The sequence below is a fragment of the Biomphalaria glabrata genome, chromosome 4, assembly GCF_947242115.1.
Source record: "Biomphalaria glabrata chromosome 4, xgBioGlab47.1, whole genome shotgun sequence".
NCBI lineage: Eukaryota > Metazoa > Mollusca > Gastropoda > Planorbidae > Biomphalaria > Biomphalaria glabrata.
In genome coordinates, this window is record NC_074714.1 from 30,882,936 (window position 1) to 30,904,277 (window position 21,342).

The 21,342-nt window shown below is 41.5% G+C and overlaps 1 protein-coding gene across 5 annotated transcripts in view; it reads right to left on the reverse strand.

Moving 5' to 3' along the window:
• Positions 1–14,612, reverse strand: part of LOC106073222 (gelsolin-like protein 2) — a 58,278-nt gene extending 43,666 nt beyond the window's left edge. For 2 of the 5 annotated variants that reach the window (XM_056026228.1, XM_056026224.1), the window contains exons 1-2: positions 14,454–14,604; positions 2,059–2,134 (exon numbers count right to left, since the gene is read on the reverse strand). In XM_056026228.1, the coding sequence (XP_055882203.1) occupies positions 2,059–2,065 (7 nt within the window). In that variant the 5' untranslated portion in view covers positions 2,066–2,134; positions 14,454–14,604. Of the gene's footprint in view, positions 1–2,058; positions 2,135–14,453 lie in introns of all 5 variants that reach the window. The other 3 variants (XM_056026226.1, XM_056026225.1, XM_056026227.1) reach the window with 3 other exon arrangements.
• Between the last annotated feature and the right edge of the window lie 6,730 nt (positions 14,613–21,342).

Genomic DNA, 21,342 nt, shown 5'->3' on the forward strand with positions numbered 1-21,342 from the left:
CCGGTACAAGTGAGTCCAATGTGAAGTCGGTCCGGTACAAGTGAGTCCAATGTGAAGTCGGTCCGGTACAGTGAGTCCAATGTGAAGTCGGTCCGGTACAAGTGAGTCCAATGTGAAGTCGGTCCGGTACAGTGAGTCCAATGTGAAGTCGGTCCGGTACAGTGAGTCCAATGTGAAGTCGGTCCGGTACAAGTGAGTCCAATGTGAAGTCGGTCCGGTACAAGTGAGTCCAATGTGAAGTCGGTCCGGTACAGTGAGTCCAATGTGAAGTCGGTCCGGTACAAGTGAGTCCAGGACGAGGCTGACAGTTTCTTACGGTTATCTATACTTCTAGAGTGAAGCATTTGTACAGTCAGGTTTTCGGGTTGCCAATTGTACAGTATTATATTAGATTAATTTAATTTAAGAATTACGTTATTTGGAGTCCGAGTTGTCAAGTTCTTGATTTGGTTGTGTGGTGTTGTGAAGTGTTTGCAGAGAGTCTGATAAAGTCTCGTATCAATAGGAAGTGTGCATTTAGTAGTAGGAGTCGATTACTTTGATATTAACTTCCTGTGGTGAAATAGTTACTATTTGTTTATGTTTATGTAACGTCTTGAGAATGTGTTCACAACATAAATTTAGTGTGCTATGTCTAAGTCTGTTTCGTCAGTTCATGTTACGTTCTAGTTTAATAAAGCCTTGCTTTAGGTTACTCTTCAGTGTTCCTTTATTTCTGAGTACACTTCCTAACTTCATTAACAATAAACCTGCGATCGACTGATTCTAGAAATATGACTTAATCCTCCCCAAACCACCTTACTGTACCCATCTTTTTAGTTTATATACCCACTAAAAATAATTTTAAAAAAGCTTTTACTGAGGATATGCGCTAGGGAAAAAAAGGTATGACAAATTTGCATATGTCAATTACCAGCTCGGATAATTATTTTCTCACAGCCAATGGAGGGAAGCCTTATCACTGGCCTTAAGTCCAAAAAAAGAAGTGGCATCGACTCAGTGATAATCCCAAATCAAGTAGGAGAGTATTTCAGAAAACTCGGTGGTCTTGAGGAAATGTTCGTCAGCAGTTCCTCTGAGAAGGTGAAGGTCAGGCGCTGCCTGTCTGTGTCGCTGTAGATATACTTGATTAGTCTTGACTGTGTACGGAATATCTGCATATTGATCTGAGCAGTTTTCCTATGCTAGTCTAGAGGCTCGTTCTTTAAATAATGTTTTCCGTGTGTCATGAAAGCGATGCGTTGAATGTTATAACTGGCAAACAAACACTGGAGACAACGACACTGCAGACATTGACACTGGAGACACTGACACTGCAGACATTGAAACTGGAGACACTGACACTGGAGACACTGACACTGCAGACACTGACACTGCAGACATTGACACTGCAGGCATTGACACTGCATACACTGACACTGCATACACTGAAACTGGAGACAATGACACTGCAGAGACTTACACTGCAGACACTGACACTGGAGACACTGACACTGCAGACATTGACACTGCAGACATTGACACTGCAGACATTGACACTGCATACACTGACACTGCATACACTGACACTGCAGACACTGACACTGCAGACACTGACACTGCAGACACTGACACTGGAGACAATGACACTGGAGACACTGACACTGGAGACAATGACACTGCAGACACCGACACTGCAGACACTGACATTGGGGACACTGACACTGGAGACAATGACACTGCAGACACCGACACTGCAGACACTGACATTGGGGACACTGACACTGGAGACAATGACACTGCAGACAATGACACTGCAGACACTGACACTGCAGACACTGACATTGGCGACACTGACACTGCAAACACTGACATTGCAGACATTGACTCCGCATACACTGACACTGGAGACACTGACACTGCAGACATTGACCCTGGAGACACTGACACTGACAATGCAGACACTGACATTATCTTTACATCATTTGCTCTCAAAGATCGCAAGGTCTAAAAGGGGCACTTCTATTGCAAAAATGATAGTTATGTTCCTAGGTTCTGATTACAAAATTAAACATTTACCTGCCATGGTTTCACTCTATTGTTAGCCTTTCTGATAGCAATGCGTCTGATTTCTAGGGAAAAAAAGATTGAGGATCTGAAAATTGAATATTAAAAACATGTATAGTGATAGATTTAGCCCACATGGACATTGAATCAAGTATTCAGAGCAACCAAGAGTTATCTCGCATGTTATACATCAATTTGCAATCATTATTCAAATAAGTTTTGTTTGTAGAAATGTGCAAGTATAATTTGATAACAAAACTAAGTTTTCAACAAAATTAATTGCTTTGATACAATTACATAATATGAACAGTTGTTCTATGTGTTTTGTATATTTATTTTCGGAAAGGGTGGGGGGAAGCTACAAAAAATTCCTTCCTCTGACTCAATGTTGAAACTCAACAAGCTAACAAGTGGGGCGCAATGGTGGTCATATTATTTCAAGGGATGTTTTCTTGCATTTTGCACATTTCTAATAAATATTGATCCTGTAAAAACTAAAAAAGAAAAGTTTAAGAAATGAAAATAAATTTAGAGGCGTTGTTCGTCTTCTTGACAAACTCTGCACAAAGATTTACTTGAACTTTTGAAGAAAACATTTCAACATGACTCTCCAACCTAATGACACGTTTTTCTCAGTGCTAAATGGTTGAATGTTTCTAGCGCGTTACTCGATCCAAACACCTCCAACACGTCTGGCTTGAGTTCTATACACACCTCCAACACGTCTGGCTTGAGTTCTGTACACACCTCCAACACGTCTGGCTTGAGTTCTGTACACACCTCCAACACGTCTGGCTTGAGTTCTATACACACCTCCAACACGTCTGGCTTGAGTTCTATACACACCTCCAACACGTCTGGCTTGAGTTATATACACACCTCCAACACGTCTGGCTTGAGTTATATACACACCTCCAACACGTCTGGCTTGAGTTCTATACACACCTCCAACACGTCTGGCTTGAGTTCTGTACACACCTCCAACACGTCTGGCTTGAGTTCTGTACACACCTCCAACACGTCTGGCTTGAGTTCTATACACACCTCCAACACGTCTGGCTTGAGTTCTGTACACCTCCAACACGTCTGGCTTGAGTTCTATACACACCTCCAACACGTCTGGCTTGAGTTCTGTACACCTCCAACACGTCTGGCTTGAGTTATATATACACCGCCAACACGTCTGGCTTGAGTTCTGTACACCTCCAACACGTCTGGCTTGAGTTCTGTACACCTCCAACACGTCTGGCTTGAGTTCTGTACACCTCCAACACGTCTGGCTTGAGTTATATATACACCGCCAACACGTCTGGCTTGAGTTCTGTACACCTCCAACACGTCTGGCTTGAGTTCTGTACACCTCCAACACGTCTGGCTTGAGTTCTGTACACCTCCAACACGTCTGGCTTGAGTTATATATACACCGCCAACACGTCTGGCTTCAGTTCTGTACACCTCCAACACGTCTGGCTTGAGTTCTGTACACCTCCAACACGTCTGGCTTGAGTTCTATACACACCTCCAACACGTCTGGCTTGAGTTCTGTACACCTCCAACACGTCTGGCTTGAGTTCTGTACACCTCCAACACGTCTGGCTTGAGTTCTATACACACCTCCAACACGTCTGGCTTGAGTTCTGTACACCTCCAACACGTCTGGCTTGAGTTCTGTACACCTCCAACACGTCTGGCTTGAGTTCTGTACACCTCCAACACGTCTGGCTTGAGTTCTGTACACCTCCAACACGTCTGGCTTGAGTTATATATACACCGCCAACACGTCTGGCTTGAGTTCTGTACACCTCCAACACGTCTGGCTTGAGTTCTGTACACCTCCAACACGTCTGGCTTGAGTTCTGTACACCTCCAACACGTCTGGCTTGAGTTCTGTACACCTCCAACACGTCTGGCTTGAGTTCTGTACACCTCCAACACGTCTGGCTTGAGTTCTATACACCTCCAACACGTCTGGCTTGAGTTATATATACACCGCCAACACGTCTGGCTTGAGTTCTGTACACCTCCAACACGTCTGGCTTGAGTTATATATACACCGCCAACACGTCTGGCTTGAGTTCTGTACACCTCCAACACGTCTGGCTTGAGTTATATATACACCGCCAACACGTCTGGCTTGAGTTCTGTACACCTCCAACACGTCTGGCTTGAGTTATATATACACCGCCAACACGTCTGGCTTGAGTTCTGTACACCTCCAACACGTCTGGCTTGAGTTATATATACACCGCCAACACGTCTGGCTTGAGTTCTATACACCGCCAACACGTCTGGCTTGAGTTATATATACACCGCCAACACGTCTGGCTTGAGTTATATATACACCGCCAACACGTCTGGCTTGAGTTCTATACACCGCCAACACGTCTGGCTTGAGTTATATATACACCGCCAACACGTCTGGCTTGAGTTCTGTACACCTCCAACACGTCTGGCTTGAGTTATATATACACCGCCAACACGTCTGGCTTGAGTTCTATACACCGCCAACACGTCTGGCTTGAGTTATATATACACCGCCAACACGTCTGGCTTGAGTTCTGTACACCTCCAACACGTCTGGCTTGAGTTATATATACACCGCCAACACGTCTGGCTTGAGTTCTGTACACCTCCAACACGTCTGGCTTGAGTTATATATACACCGCCAACACGTCTGGCTTGAGTTCTGTACACCTCCAACACGTCTGGCTTGAGTTATATATACACCGCCAACACGTCTGGCTTGAGTTCTGTACACCTCCAACACGTCTGGCTTGAGTTATATATACACCGCCAACACGTCTGGCTTGAGTTCTATACACCGCCAACACGTCTGGCTTGAGTTATATATACACCGCCAACACGTCTGGCTTGAGTTATATATACACCGCCAACACGTCTGGCTTGAGTTCTATACACCGCCAACACGTCTGGCTTGAGTTATATATACACCGCCAACACGTCTGGCTTGAGTTCTGTACACCTCCAACACGTCTGGCTTGAGTTATATATACACCGCCAACACGTCTGGCTTGAGTTCTATACACCGCCAACACGTCTGGCTTGAGTTCTACACACCTCCTTATGTTCCTCAGTGTCTACTCCACTTTAAGTGACTCGACTATTTTTGTACATCTCACTCTGTCGGGGGGGGGGGGTACACGTTGTTTCTTCCACTTACTATTCTCTGGTCAAATTGAAACTTTTCACAGTTATTCATTGTCGATGATAACACATGAATCAATGAAACGATTCCACTAGAATGTGGTAAATAATTACGGAGAGTTAAAACTATTATTATGTAGAAAAATATAGTAAGAAAAGGTTTGATAAAAATGTCAATCTATACACTTTTGTAGACAATAAAACATTCTATTTTATTAAGTAATTGAATAGCTCAGTAGCTAACATGTCGGCCTTTCATCACATAAGCTCGAAACCTCGAGTACGAATTCAGACTCGAGCAACTTTAAAAACATTAGCCTTTGATGAGACAGCAGGAAACCTTCTCACAGACCTCCCTCCCCTCCCCTCCCCTCCAAATGTTCCACAAAAGTGATTGGAAATGACATTATTATAGGGTTTAGGTTTTTCTGGGTTTAGGTTTTTCTGGGTTTAGGTTTTTCTGCAGTTAGGATGTCGAAAATGATCGTCCCCCCCCCCCCCACCTCAAAAGTTCTGAGACTTAATCAAAAGAGACTGACAGATCAACTCTGCCACTGCAATTCAGTTTCCTGTCAGCTAAACAAACAATTTCTTTTCAATAAATACACACAACGTCTTTCGCGTTTCCATGTTTCTATGACTACTAGAGGCCTACACCAAGGCTTTCAGCTACACCTCAACATTAGACTTGATGTGAGACTACTATAGGCCTACACCAAGGCTTTCAGCTACACCTCAACATTAGACTTGATGTGAGACTACTATAGGCCTACACCAAGGCTTTCAGCTACACCTCAACATTAGACTTGATGTGAGACTACTAGAGGCGCTACACCAAGGCTTTCAGCTACACCTCAACATTAGACTTGATGTGAGACTACTAGAGGCCTACACCAAGGCTTTCAGCTACACCTCAACATTAGACTTGATGTGAGACTACTAGAGGCGCTACACCAAGGCTTTCAGCTACACCTCAACATTAGACTTGATGTGAGACTACTAGAGGCCTACACCAAGGCTTTCAGCTACACCTCAACATTAGACTTGATGTGAGACTACTAGAGGCGCTACACCAAGGCTTTCAGCTACACCTCAACATTAGACTTGATGTGAGACTACTAGAGGCCTACACCAAGGCTTTCAGCTACACCTCAACATTAGACTTGATGTGAGACTACTAGAGGCGCTACACCAAGGCTTTCAGCTACACCTCAACATTAGACTTGATGTGAGACTACTAGAGGCCTACATCAAGGCTTTCAGCTACACCTCAACATTAGACTTGATGTGAGACTACTAGAGGCCTACACCAAGGCTTTCAGCTACACCTCAACATTAGACTTGATGTGAGACTACTAGAGGCCTACACCAAGGCTTTCAGCTACACCTCAACATTAGACTTGATGTGAGACTACTAGAGGCGCTACACCAAGGCTTTCAGCTACACCTCAACATTAGACTTGATGTGAGACTACTAGAGGCGCTACACCAAGGCTTTCAGCTACACCTCAACATTAGACTTGATGTGAGACTACTATAGGCCTACACCAAGGCTTTCAGCTACACCTCAACATTAGACTTGATGTGAGACTACTAGAGGCCTACACCAAGGCTTTCAGCTACACCTCAACATTAGACTTGATGTGAGACTACTAGAGGCGCTACACCAAGGCTTTCAGCTACACCTCAACATTAGACTTGATGTGAGACTACTAGAGGCGCTACACCAAGGCTTTCAGCTACACCTCAACATTAGACTTGATGTGAGACTACTAGAGGCGCTACACCAAGGCTTTCAGCTACACCTCAACATTAGACTTGATGTGAGACTACTAGAGGCCTACACCAAGGCTTTCAGCTACACCTCAACATTAGACTTGATGTGAGACTACTAGAGGCGCTACACCAAGGCTTTCAGCTACACCTCAACATTAGACTTGATGTGAGACTACTAGAGGCGCTACACCAAGGCTTTCAGCTACACCTCAACATTAGACTTGATGTGAGACTACTATAGGCCTACACCAAGGCTTTCAGCTACACCTCAACATTAGACTTGATGTGAGACTACTAGAGGCCTACACCAAGGCTTTCAGCTACACCTCAACATTAGACTTGATGTGAGACTACTATAGGCCTACACCAAGGCTTTCAGCTACACCTCAACATTAGACTTGATGTGAGACTACTAGAGGCCTACACCAAGGCTTTCAGCTACACCTCAACATTAGACTTGATGTGAGACTACTATAGACCTACACCAAGGCTTTCAGCTACACCTCAACATTAGACTTGATGTGAGACTACTATAGGCGCTACACCAAGGCTTTCAGCTACACCTCAACATTAGACTTGATGTGAGACTACTAGAGGCCTACACCAAGGCTTTCAGCTACACCTCAACATTAGACTTGATGTGAGACTACTATAGGCCTACACCAAGGCTTTCAGCTACACCTCAACATTAGACTTGATGTGAGACTACTAGAGGCCTACACCAAGGCTTTCAGCTACACCTCAACATTAGACTTGATGTGAGACTACTATAGGCCTACACCAAGGCTTTCAGCTACACCTCAACATTAGACTTGATGTGAGACTACTATAGGCGCTACACCAAGGCTTTCAGCTACACCTCAACATTAGACTTGATGTGAGACTACTAGAGGCCTACACCAAGGCTTTCAGCTACACCTCAACATTAGACTTGATGTGAGACTACTATAGGCCTACACCAAGGCTTTCAGCTACACCTCAACATTAGACTTGATGTGAGACTACTAGAGGCGCTACACCAAGGCTTTCAGCTACACCTCAACATTAGACTTGATGTGAGACTACTAGAGGCGCTACACCAAGGCTTTCAGCTACACCTCAACATTAGACTTGATGTGAGACTACTAGAGGCCTACACCAAGGCTTTCAGCTACACCTCAACATTAGACTTGATGTGAGACTACTATAGGCCTACACCAAGGCTTTCAGCTACACCTCAACATTAGACTTGATGTGAGACTACTAGAGGCCTACACCAAGGCTTTCAGCTACACCTCAACATTAGACTTGATGTGAGACTACTATAGGCGCTACACCAAGGCTTTCAGCTACACCTCAACATTAGACTTGATGTGAGACTACTATAGGCCTACACCAAGGCTTTCAGCTACACCTAAACATTAGACTTGATGTGAGACTACTATAGGCCTACACCAAGGCTTTCAGCTACACCTAAACATTAGACTTGATGTGAGACTACTAGAGGCCTACACCAAGGCTTTCAGCTACACCTCAACATTAGACTTGATGTGAGACTACTAGAGGCCTACACCAAGGCTTTCAGCTACACCTCAACATTAGACTTGATGTGAGACTACTATAGGCCTACACCAAGGCTTTCAGCTACACCTAAACATTAGACTTGATGTGAGACTACTAGAGGCCTACACCAAAGCTTTCAGCTACACCTCAACATTAGACTTGATGTGAGACTACTAGAGGCCTACATCAAGGCTTTCAGCTACACCTCAACATTAGACTTGATGTGAGACTACTAGAGGCCTACACCAAGGCTTTCAGCTACATCTCAACATTAGACTTGATGTGAGACTACTAGAGGCGCTACACCAAGGCTTACAGCTACACCTCAACATTAGACTTGATGTGAACCTTATTGGATGCTAACCTCATTTATTGAAGTTAATCTTGATGTTAAACCTATCCATTTATTTAGATCTGAACATCTCTGCTACATCTTATTTGGATATTCAACCTAATGTCCTTGGCCATGATAATAAATTTGTACAACAATCGAAAACTCTGTGATGTGAACAGTGCGGCCTTGACATTTCCTAGGTGGATGTCGGCCACTACAATCTGAGTTCTACAAGAAACCAAAGACACGCCAACAGTCGGGCTCTAGATCTACAGCTGACATTCCTTTCCGGTTGGCCTGTTCTGTATAGATGGCATGATGATAACGAACGAAAGATTTGTCCATGAAATAAAGTCACGTGTCATTTACACTCGTTAAATGAGCGATGTTAAAAGGCGGCTTAGTTGGACGGTGCGGGGCCCACCAGAAGGAAAATCATTTAAGTGAGGAACATCAATTTCATGACGATTTCAACAAGATATTCATTACTTATAGTCCTTTAGGAAAGACTATTGACAGTGATGTAATGGCATATTTTATTTCGCATCTAATAGAGCGTTTATTGAGTGGAAACTCAAGGGTAATAGCAAAACCGCAGCTAGCCGAATATGGAGTTGATCCAATAGTTTGATTTATTTCTTGTTCAAATGTAACACACACAACTTAAGTAACAGAGGATTATTTAGAATTGAAATGTTCTACCTGGTTCATTTCTTTAACTTTCGGTTAGGGTACAACTGTGTAACAACAGTCATCTATATCAACATACATTATACATTGGTAAATTGCAACTGAAGATCTCTTGGGACCGCCACAGAGCAGAAAGAAGAGCACTAGAGCTAGCATATGCCACGTTAATAAACCAGCCAAGCACGCCAAACAGCCAGATTGTCTTCCTGACAGTACAGCTCTTGTAAATCTCAACAACAACAGCAAAGTAACATTCCTCCAACTGATAGCAGACAGCATTAAATTAAAAGGGAATGAAAACGCAGACATAGTTGCCAAAGATGGGAGAATGACTAAAAAGTTCCCGGAAGAAACGAAACAAGAAATGGGCTAGGTCTCTCACAAAGTTGAAGAAAAAAAGAAATGTCTATTACAAGGTGTGCTGACATAACACATATTTCGTCTCAGAACCGGACACTGCAGAAAGATGCCTATTACAAGCTGTCCCGACACAACACATATTTCGTCTCAAAACCCAACAGTACAGAGTGTTCCTGAAGCTAAAAATAAGAACTGGTGAGATTGGCCCTTGTGGAGCATCACGAAAGAATGCCAACCATGTCCTTCAAAGCTGCATACTCTATCCAGAGGCCCAGGCACCCTGGCCCCTAACTCCTTTCCCACATGTAGAACAAAAACTATAACAAATTACTAAAACTATATGGAGAACTGTCAGATCTAACAACCACTGCGCAGTTCATTACAGCTCTATGACTGCGCAGTTCATTACAGATCTAGGACTACTTGTCTGAAGCTTTCAACATATATATGAGAAGGAAGAGGAAGAAGGAGAATCTGTGATTGGGATCTGAGTTTGTACAGAAGTGAAAGGATTCAATACCCAGGCGGGAACATCCAAGTGAAGTATGTTTTCAGTTTAGGTCGTCATTGAATAGTACGAAATAGATACATTAAACACAGGTAAACAGTAATGAGGAACGAGTTAATTATTACGTCGGAACGAGATAGCTGGAGGTCACTCACGAAGGCCGCGGGATACACATTTGAGACCAAAAATCTGCTGCCGAGGACAAACGCAGACGACGAAAAGAAAATCTAAATTGACCACCTGCGGACAAAGGTTATGCTTGCCCTAAATGTGGCAAAATATGTAGGTCACAGCTGGGGCTGCGCAGCCACGGGAAATACTGTATCCCTCAATAATCTTCGGACTCGAAGACAAGCCTTATTATTATATTATCTGATCGAATAATCTGGCTTTTAGCGAAGAAGTTATTTTAATTGTATACAATTTTCATCTTTCTGCGGGTCACGTTCGGTCGTCTCGTGGACCCCTGGGGGACCGCGTACCCCACTTTGAGAATCATTGCATTACGCAACAAAGATGCTTTGTGTCACTGTACAGTGAGATTCATAAGAAACGAAAATTCACATTTGAATAAAGTAAGAACTTTATGTAAATCACTAAATTTAGAAAGCCTCCTGGATAGAAGACTCAAAAGTAAAGTAGCAATTATACATAAAACACTGAACCATAATCTTCAAATGCAAAAACAAAATAGAATAACATACTCTGAAAGACACAAAAATAAAGGCACATTCCTCGTCCCATATACTAGGACAACTCTGTGCAAATGCTTCTTCTTTCCTAGTGCGATTAGAGGATAGAATGGGTTGCCTGAGTCAGCCATGAAAACCAATAACTTGGCAGAATATAAGTCGTTAATCGACATGGAAGACTAGATTGACATAGGAACACGCGTAGGACGTAATCATCTTTTTTATGTAACTAAAAAAAACGCCAATATTTCTTAATAAGATCAGATCTTTTTATATTTTATATATAAATCAATGTGTGTGTGTATGTGCGTGTTTAAAATATGCTTTTTATTTAAATCTGTTTTGCACATTTAGCCACGCTTTGTCTTAGATAAAAAAAAATAAACATCAGGGCAAGATAATCACTAAAAAAAAAATCATTGACAAAATATAAAAAAAGAGCCGGCCTAACGAATTGCGGGGCCCAATTGAAAGGATGCTTGCGAGCCCCCTTAGCTCATTTTTTTGTGTACAATAGCAACTATTACTATTCATGAAATCATTAAACCAACATTTGGACTACAACATGCATAGGAAGCAACTCTAAAGCAAAAGTTGCCAATCGTTTGATTAAAGTTACGTCAATCGTACGATAGGCACGGGGCCAATTTGGAGCTGTCGGCATATTCATTAACGATACAATACACTTTTCGAAACGTGAATAAATCGTGGCTAGAGCCTAACACTCAGTAGACTTATAACACTCAGTAGATGTAGATGTAGCACAACAGAACAAATTCTAAACCTCAGAATACGCTGTGAGAAATATCTCCAACACCAAGAGAATCTTTTCCATGTCTTTATTGATTCCAAGAAAGCTTTCGATCGAGTATGGCACGGAGCACTCTGGGCGACAATGGAAAAGTACAACATTAATAAAAACATAATCAAAGTTATCCAGAACCTCTACAAGGATGCCACCAGTGCGGTGTACTTCAACAATAATATTGGGGATTGGTTCAAAACCACAGTTGGAGTAAGACAAGGCTGCCTACTGTCACCAACACTCTTCAATATCTTCCTTGAAAGGATAATGGAAGATGCCCTTGAGGGCTATGAAGGTACTGTTAGCATTTGAGGAAGAAGAATTACTAACTTGCGCTTCGCAGATGACATTGACGGCCTAGAAGGGACAGAAGAACTAGCTGACCTGGTGATGCGCATTGACAAGACTTCCGCAGCATATGGCATGCAAATAAATGCCGAAAAAACTCAAATTATGACCAATAGCCATCAGGGCTTTAAAAGAGGCATCAGTATTGGAGGTGAAAAGCTAACTAGTGTTAACAGCTTCAAATACCTCGGAGCTATTGTCTCAGATGAGGGAACAAAACCCGAATTATTGGCCCGAATAGCACAGTCCACAGCAGCCCTTTCAAAACTTAAAACAATATGGAAAGATAAGGGCTTAGCCCTCGGCACCAAAATCAGACTGATGCGCTCTCTGGTCATGGCCACATTTTTATATGCTTGCGAGTCGTGGACGTTGAATGCAGAGCTTGAGAGGAGGATCCTAGCAATGGAATTGAGATGCTACAGAAGGATCCTAGGCATCACATTCAAAGACCGCATCACAAACCAAGAAATCAGAGACAGGGTGACTGTAGCGATCGGAGCCCATGACGACCTGCTAACTATTGTAAAAAGACGAAAGCTTAAAACCTTTGGCCACATTACAAGATCTACGGGGCTCGCAAAGACCTTCCTTCAGGGAACAGTGCCAGGTAAAAGAAGAAGACGCAGAGAGAAAAAGTGATGGGAGGACAACATTAAAGAATGGACGGGCCTGCCATTGAGAGAGGTTCTAAACAAGGCAAAAAAAAGGAGGAATGGAGAAAGACGGTCGACAAATCTTGCCTGGTGCCCCAACGGTCCAACAGACTAAGGGATAGGTAAGGTAAGATGTAGACTTATAACACTCAGTAGATGTAGACTTATAAGTTATAAGTGTTATAATATAACACTCAGTAGATGTAGACTTTGCACTATTCAACTATAACGATTGTCCGAGATGAAATGTTTTTATTGTAAAAATGTTACAGTGTAATGAGTATCCACAAGCTAATACGTACATTTTTTGTCATGTAAACATGTAGGTTTTCATAGCTAGTTGTTGGATTAGTCAAAGAAGGGTGCACGGGCACAGTGTGGGCAGGGAAAAGGTCATAAGTACAATTAAGATTTGGTATAAGTACAATTTAGATTTGGTATAAGAACAATTTAGATTTGGTATAAGTACAATTTAGATTTGGTATAAGAACAATTTAGATTTGGTATAAGTATAATTTAGATTTGGTATAAGTACAATTTAGATTTGGTATAAGAAAATAAAATTGTCTTTGCATTACACTTTTATTCAATAAAAGTTGACACTGCCTTTTTTCTTATCACGCTTAGGAATGGCGTTTTCCATTTTGAATGACACCCCATAATGACAAATATATTTTGTCTATTTTTCAGGAGAGTTTTATGTTTTCAGGAAATTTGAATAATTTCAGGAAATTTCCAGGACTTTTTCGTATATTTAGCAATTTCAAGAGATTTCCAAGAGCTCCTGGAAAATCGTGAGAACCCTATTATAAGTAATAATGGTTTAATTTAATAATTTACTCCTAGAATTAGCGCGGGGCCTATGACAGTGTGGGGCCCACTGCGGCCGCACAGGTTGCAGTGGCATAAGGCCGGCTCTGGATAAAAGTAATATTTAAAACACTTCATGAGTTTGCTTAGAATAATGCCAAACTCTTGATTCAATATACACAATCTAAAAGATTTCGCATGTTAACATTGTAGTAGACCAACACAGAACACAGTGTGCTAAGTGTGTGGTGTCATTGTCAACAAAAAGTGAACACTTGCTTCAATACTAGAGCTTGATATTCAGACTAAACAAATAAATGTGTTTTATTGAGTTGCAAATAGAGATAATGAAGCTCAAGATTAAATCTATACAGTAATGTTTACTATCAAAAGCTTTTAAGAAGGTCTATGTTGTTATGGACTTGTTTCTAAGTCACTGCAGCCTTATCATTTTATGGTAAGCGAGATATTGTAGGCCTACACAGAGATGAAGACGTAGTTTACTATTAGCATGTTGAGTGTCAGAGATGTTTCGATCTTTGTATTGTCAATATATTGTATCAATAATTTAAACTTTATATATGCTTTTAATAAATACATTGTCATGGTTAAAATGTTAGCCCAAGTAAACCTCATGAAGGCAGACTTGGAGATCAGTTTCATTGTAAATAACACGTGACCTACACGAATAAAACCAAACAACAACAACAACAAAAATTACCTTACGCTTTGAATTGAAAGTGGAGTAAAATTAAACCCAGCGGTGTTCAAATGTCAGGAGCTCTAACTCTGAGCGAATAAACGTTCAGTAACTGTTGTCACACGAGGAACTTCAAAGTTTCGAAACAACAAAACTCGTTGGGGTGACAGTTATATACAGAGACTGGCGGGTTAGGAGGACACCCCCCTCTCGTGAATTCGCAGAAAATCTATTTTTTTTTTTTAAATTAACTGTACTCGTTTCTGGTCCAGTTATTTTGTGCTTGGGAAGACAAGTTTGGGAGGTGTAGGTCTCTACTCGTATCAAAAACACGAAAACAAGAAGACTATGATACGTGAGAAAAGAGAGAACTGAAAAAATAGAGGAGAGAGAAATGGAAACGAAAGAGAGAGAAAATGGATGGACACAAAGTTACTTTATCCAGGGACATGTAGACGCCAAATTACCGTACTAGCCTGGGCCAGGTTTCCTAAATGTATGAAGCAAGAATGGTCATAAGAGTGGAAAGGATTATCAAGTGTAAGTTGTAAAGTTGTTTTGGCTCGTGGGTTCTGAGTACATTATGTTTAGAGATAGAAGAGCCAGAACAAGGATTTTAAGAGCAGAGAACCTTGACAGATATTCAAGAGACAAAAGATAGAATACAGTAGGGAATGAGAAAGAGAGAATACAGTAGGGAATGAGAAAGAGAGAATACAGTAGGGAATGAGAAAGAGAGAATACAGTAGGGAATGAGAAAGAGAGAATACAGTAGGGAATGAGAAAGAGAGAATACAGTAGGGAATGAGAAAGAGAGAATACAGTAGGGAATGAGAAAGAGAGAATACAGTAGGGAATGAGAAAGAGAGAATACAGTAGGGAATGGGAAAGAGAGAATACAGTAGGGAATGAGAAAGAGAGAATACAGTAGGGAATGAGAAAGAGAGAATAAATCAATTCAATGTAACCCAAGAGCTTGCAGCCTTTTTGTTGCAACCGAGTTATTTATAAGAATGTTTCTAAAATGTAAAGTCAACACAAATCTTTGGAAAATGAGTAGAGACTGATAATGGAAGTGGGCGAAAGAGAGAGAAAAGGAGGGGAAGAGAGAGAAAAGGAGGCAAAGAGAGAGAAAAGGAGGGGAAGAGAGGGAAAAGGAGGGAAAGAGAGAGAAAAAGAGGGAAAAGGAAGGAAAGAGAGAAAAGGAGGAAAAGAGAGATAAAAGGAGGGAAAGAGAGAGAAAAGGAGGGAAAAGGAAGGAAAGAGAGAGAAAAGGAGGGAAAGAGAGAGAAAAGGAGGGAAAGAGAGAGAAAAGGAGGGAAAGAGAGAGAAAAGGAGGGAAAGAGAGACAAAAGGAGGGAAAGAGAGAGAAAAGGAAGGAAAGAGAGAGAAAAGGAGGAAAAAGGAGGGAAAGAGAGAGAAAAAAAGGGAAAGAGAGAGAAAAGGAGGGAAAGAGAGAGAAAAGGAGGGAAAGAGAGAGAAAAGGAGGGAAAAGGAGGGAAAGAGAGAGAAAAGGAGGGAAAGAGAGAGAAAAGGAGGGAAAGAGAGAGAAAAGGAGGGAAAGAGAGAGAAAAGGAGGGAAAGAGAGAGAAAATGAGGGAAAGAGAGCGAAAAGGAGGGAAAGAGAGAGAAAAGGAGGGAAAAGGAGGGAAAGAGAGAAAAGGAGGGAAAGAGAGAGAAAAGGAGGGAAAGAGAGAGAAAAGGAGGGAAAGAGAGAGAAAAGGAGGGAAAGAGAGAGAAAAGGAGGGAAAAGGAGGGAAAGAGAGAGAAAAGGAGGGAAAGAGAAAAGGAGGGAAAGAGAGACAAAAGGAGGGAAAGAGAGAGAAAAGGAAGGAAAGAGAGAGAAAAGGAGGAAAAAGGAGGGAAAGAGAGAGAAAAGGAGGAAAAGAGAGAAAACGAGGGAAAGAGAGAGAAAAGGAGGGAAAGAGAGAGAAAAGGAGGGAAAAGGAGGGAAAGAGAGAAAAGGAGGGAAAGAGAGAGAAAAGGAGGGAAAGAGAGAGAAAAGGAGGGAAAAGGAGGGAAAGAGAGAGAAAAGGAGGGTAAAGGAGGGAAAGAGAGAGAAAAGGAGGGTAAAGGAGGGAAAGAGAGAGAAAAGGAGGAAAAAGGAGGGAAAGAGAGACAAAAGGAGGGAAAGAGAGACAAAAGGAGGGAAAGAGAGAGAAAAGGAAGGAAAGAGAGAGAAAAGGAGGAAAAAGGAGGGAAAGAGAGAGAAAAGGAGGAAAAGAGAGAAAACGAGGGAAAGAGAGAGAAAAGGAGGGAAAGAGAGAGAAAAGGAGGGAAAAGGAGGGAAAGAGAGAAAAGGAGGGAAAGAGAGAGAAAAGGAGGGAAAGAGAGAGAAAAGGAGGGAAAGAGAGAGAAAAGGAGGGAAAGAGAGAGAAAAGGAGGGAAAAGGAGGGAAAGAGAGAGAAAAGGAGGGTAAAGGAGGGAAAGAGAGAGAAAAGGAGGGTAAAGGAGGGAAAGAGAGAGAAAAGGAGGGAAAGAGAAAAGGAGGGAAAGAGAGACAAAAGGAGGGAAAGAGAGAGAAAAGGAAGGAAAGAGAGAGAAAAGGAGGAAAAAGGAGGGAAAGAGAGAGAAAAGGAGGAAAAGAGAGAAAACGAGGGAAAGAGAGAGAAAAGGAGGGAAAGAGAGAGAAAAGGAGGAAAAAGGAGGGAAAGAGAGAAAAAAGGAGGGAAAGAGAAAAGGAGGGAAAGAGAGAAAAAACGAGGGAAAGAGAGAGAAAAGGAGGGAAAGAGAAAAGGAGGGAAAGAGAGAGAAAAGGAGGGAAAGAGAAAAGGAGGGAAAGAGGGAGAAAAGGAGGGAAAAGGAGGGAAAGAGAGAAAAGGAGGGAAAGAGAAAAGGAGGGAAAGAGAGAGAAAAGGAGGGAAAGAGAGAGAAAAGGAGGGAAAGAGAGAGAAAAGGAGGGAAAGAGAGAGAAAAGGAGGGAAAGAGAGAGAAAAGGAGGGAAAGAGAGAGAAAAGGAGGGAAAGAGAGAGAGAGAGAGAAAAGGAGGGAAAGAGAGAGAAAAGGATGGAAAGAGAAAGAAAGAGAATGGGAGAGAAAAGGAGGGAAAGAGAAAGAAAGAGAATGAGAGGAAAAAGGAGGTAAAGAAGAGAGACATAGAGAAAGGGAAAGAGGGAGAGAGAAACAAAGAAGGAAAGGGAGAGAGGACGTCAGAAAGTGAGAGTGAAAAATTCTTCAAGTAAATGTCCCAACGTCCGATTATGAAGATGAGTTAGTAGATACCCTCTACAATGAAAAAGAGGACTGCATCAAAGAATTTCTGAAAAAGGATATCCTCATTATAATGGGAGACTGGAATGCCAGGATAGGAAAGGATTCATTTGAGCAATGGGCGGGAACTACTGGGCGTTTCGGATTAGGAGAAACTAACGACAGAGGAATGAGGCTCTTCCAGTTTGCAGCCAGCTATAAACTCACTAACACCCTGCAAACTGGGTAGACTAACTAGGTGGCACGCACCAGATAAGAAACAAACACACAGCCAGATGGACTAGATCCTGTTTCCTTTGAGATGGAAATCAAGCATCAACAAAGCTGATGTGATTAGAAAGTGGACAGAATATTGCAAAGATCGTATAATTTCGAAATAAATCACAACTACAATCTAATCAACAAAACACCTTGGCACACCAGACACCTTGTCGAGGCTCTAATACTAGAGTCAGAAATAGAGGAAGCAAAAACATCACTTGAAGGTGGCAAGTCGCCTGGAATTGAGAACATACCATCAGAACTTTTAAAACATGGCGTTTCACGTATAACTAAATGTTTTAGAACAATCTGACAGAAAATATGGGACGAAAAACCATGACCAAAAGAAGGGACCCAATCTTGAATTATCCCACTGCCAAGACAATGCTGAGACTATAGAACGATAAGTCTGATCAGTCACTCGAGCAAGATAATGCTTAGAATAATTCTCAACAGACTCAACAAAGAAAGCTGAGCTAGTCCTTTCCGAAGAGCAGGAAAGCTTCAGAGCAGGTAGAAACACTGATCAACAAATATTTCACATCAGACTGTTACAAGAAAAAAATGCCTTCAACACCAAAAGTAACTGGTACGCAACTTCATAGACTTCAAAACTCTTTCTACCAGGTTTGGCATGATGGACATCATGTCATGATGAGGGAGTTCAACATAAAGGATATACTCCTGGCTTAACCATAAATGGGCAGCCTATTTCCAATCTCAGGTTTGCAGATGATATAGACCTCATTATTAGTGCAGAACAAAAATAGTTTATAGTAGAGATAGTACGAAATGTTGTATACAGTTGAATGACCTAACATTAAAAGTTGACTCATTGAAATACCTAGCAAAAGATGGAGGATCAATAAAAGAGACATAAACCCGATGACCGAGAAAAAAGGAGGGATTTGGTTACTCAAACTGTCACAACACCCCTAAGACTTAAGTCAAGGGACAGATAATGATGATATATATATATATATATATATATATATATATATATATATATATATATATATATATATATATATATATATATATATATATATATATATATATATATATATATATATATATATATATATATTTATATATATTTATATATATATATATATATATATATACAGTGCTTTCTTTTTTGTGACGGTATTCACCCGTAGGGCATACCGGCACCTTTTTCAATGTGCGGATTTTAACGTTTATTATTAATTTATTATTAGTTGAAAGTTATGAGATCCATCACTGAGTACCGGCACCTATTTTTTTTTTAACAAAACAAGCAATTTATATAGTTTCTTCTTAAGTCGGGGCAGAATATCCAGTTTGACTAGTCAAATCAATTCACAGTTTGCCACAGTTCGTGCATGTTTTAGGGCTAGCGGCGGCGTTCTTTCTCGTTCATTTTTCTAAGGCCGCTTTATTCCTTTTGCTCTCGGCGAGGTTTGTACAGGCACGCACTGTCTCCATGCTGTCCTCCCACATACTTTCATTGATGCGTGCAGTTCTCAGATCTCGCTTGCATACAATAGCTTGTTGCCACATCACAGGTCTGTACGACGTGGCAACGAGCTTTTGGTCTAAATTGCCCACAGGTTGTGACGTTGCAGGTCAGTGTTCAGGCCTTTTATAACGATTGGTCTCGCTTTGACTGGCCGGCTAAACCAGGTAGCGGGTATCCGACGTGTCCATGACACTCAGTAAGCATTGTAGAGTTGTCAAACCTTTGACTGGCCGGCTAAACCAGGTAGCGGGTATCCGACGTGTCCATGACACTCAGTAAGCATTGTAGAGTTGTCAAACCTTTGACTGGCCGGCTAAACCAGGTAGCGGGTATCCGACGTGTCCATGACACTCAGTAAGCATTGTAGAGTTGTCAAACCTTTGACTGGCCGGCTAAACCAGGTAGCGGGTATCTGACGTGTCCATGACACTCAGTAAGCATTGTAGAGTTGTCAAACCTTGACTGTTGTTTGGTAAAAAACTTCACCATTACTAGAGACTAATCCGACAAGAAAGACAATTACCAGCACAGCTCTGTGACCACTTCTGACACGATTAGTTTAGAGAAACTTCCCTTTTCTAAAAAAAACTCTAAACCAAACTAGTCACCAAAATTCACGAGTGTAGCAAAGAGAGGTTTTGAGGTTAACCACCTTTCGGATTATAGGAAAAGCAAAGCTTCAAATACTAAATTTCACGAGTGTATCCATAACGGGTTTTTCCCTTCCCTCCTCCAATAAAAAACTACAGTAAAACTATAGTTATTTATTTCTACCAGTCGCTGGGCTCCATTAATAAAATGCAGTGAATAGCAGATTTGGTTTTTTACTTATTATTTTTATTATGAGAGTAGCCTGATAATGCACTCTGGATACCCCAGAATAAGCATTTTTTTTGTGTTTTAAATACCGGAAATAATGCATGAGCGTAGCCTAGAGAGTTTTTTGTCAGAGAAAAAAGCTACAGTCAATAAATTTCATGTGTGTAGCTAAAAGGGGGTTCTGTGGAAAACCTCTCCCTTCCAATAATAAACTAAAGCACAAATATAGTTATCTATTTCTACCAGTCACTGGGCATCATTAATAAAGTGAATGGCAGATTGGACGTATGACTTACAATTTTTTAATATGGGGGGTGGGGGGGGGGACAAATTCACCCACCCCAAAACCCTCCCCTAAAAAATCCTGGCTACTCCCATGTTAATAATATACATACTTTTTAAATGTACAATACAATTTAATTAAACACTTTTACTACCGCGTTCAAACTATTGGTGCATTCCTTTTTTGGAACCAACCAATCTCCTTTCGCGTGTGAAGATTTTCTCAGCCACTCCTTTTATGGTCTGGAATATTCAGTCATGAACATGCCGCCATAAGCTTGTTATGCAAATATTTCACCAATGAAAGAATGAATAATTTGTGATTCAAAATGGCCTTGCACGTTTCCGTGACAACTTTAGAGGCTGAGAGGGGAACTTGACTTTTTCCACACTCTTTACATCTCTATCGAACGCGATGCAGGCGATAGGATTTTAAAAAATGGTTGTTGTTACCGAGATCTCAAAGTGACTAACATAACATGACATAAAGTACACAAATAATGGGGACAAGGGCATTCAACACCAGAGCTAAAGGCAACATTGGATTGGCAGTCCTGACAGAAAACAAATTGATTCTTACTTAAATAATAAATTGTGCCAATACCTAAACCCCCCCCCCGGTCCAATGAGTTCATACTATATTGACATTTATTGAGAATGTTTTCCTTCACCTTCTAGGCCCCCTTCCCCTTGTCACTATATGTCTTGTGCACGTTGTTCAGTGGACCATTGAGTGACTGGAAATACAACGTTGGAAATAAAAGTATGGATACAATTGAAAGTGCGTGGCAATGACTGGGCCAGCAGAATAAGTCTGAGTGGAGTGTTCTAGTCTCT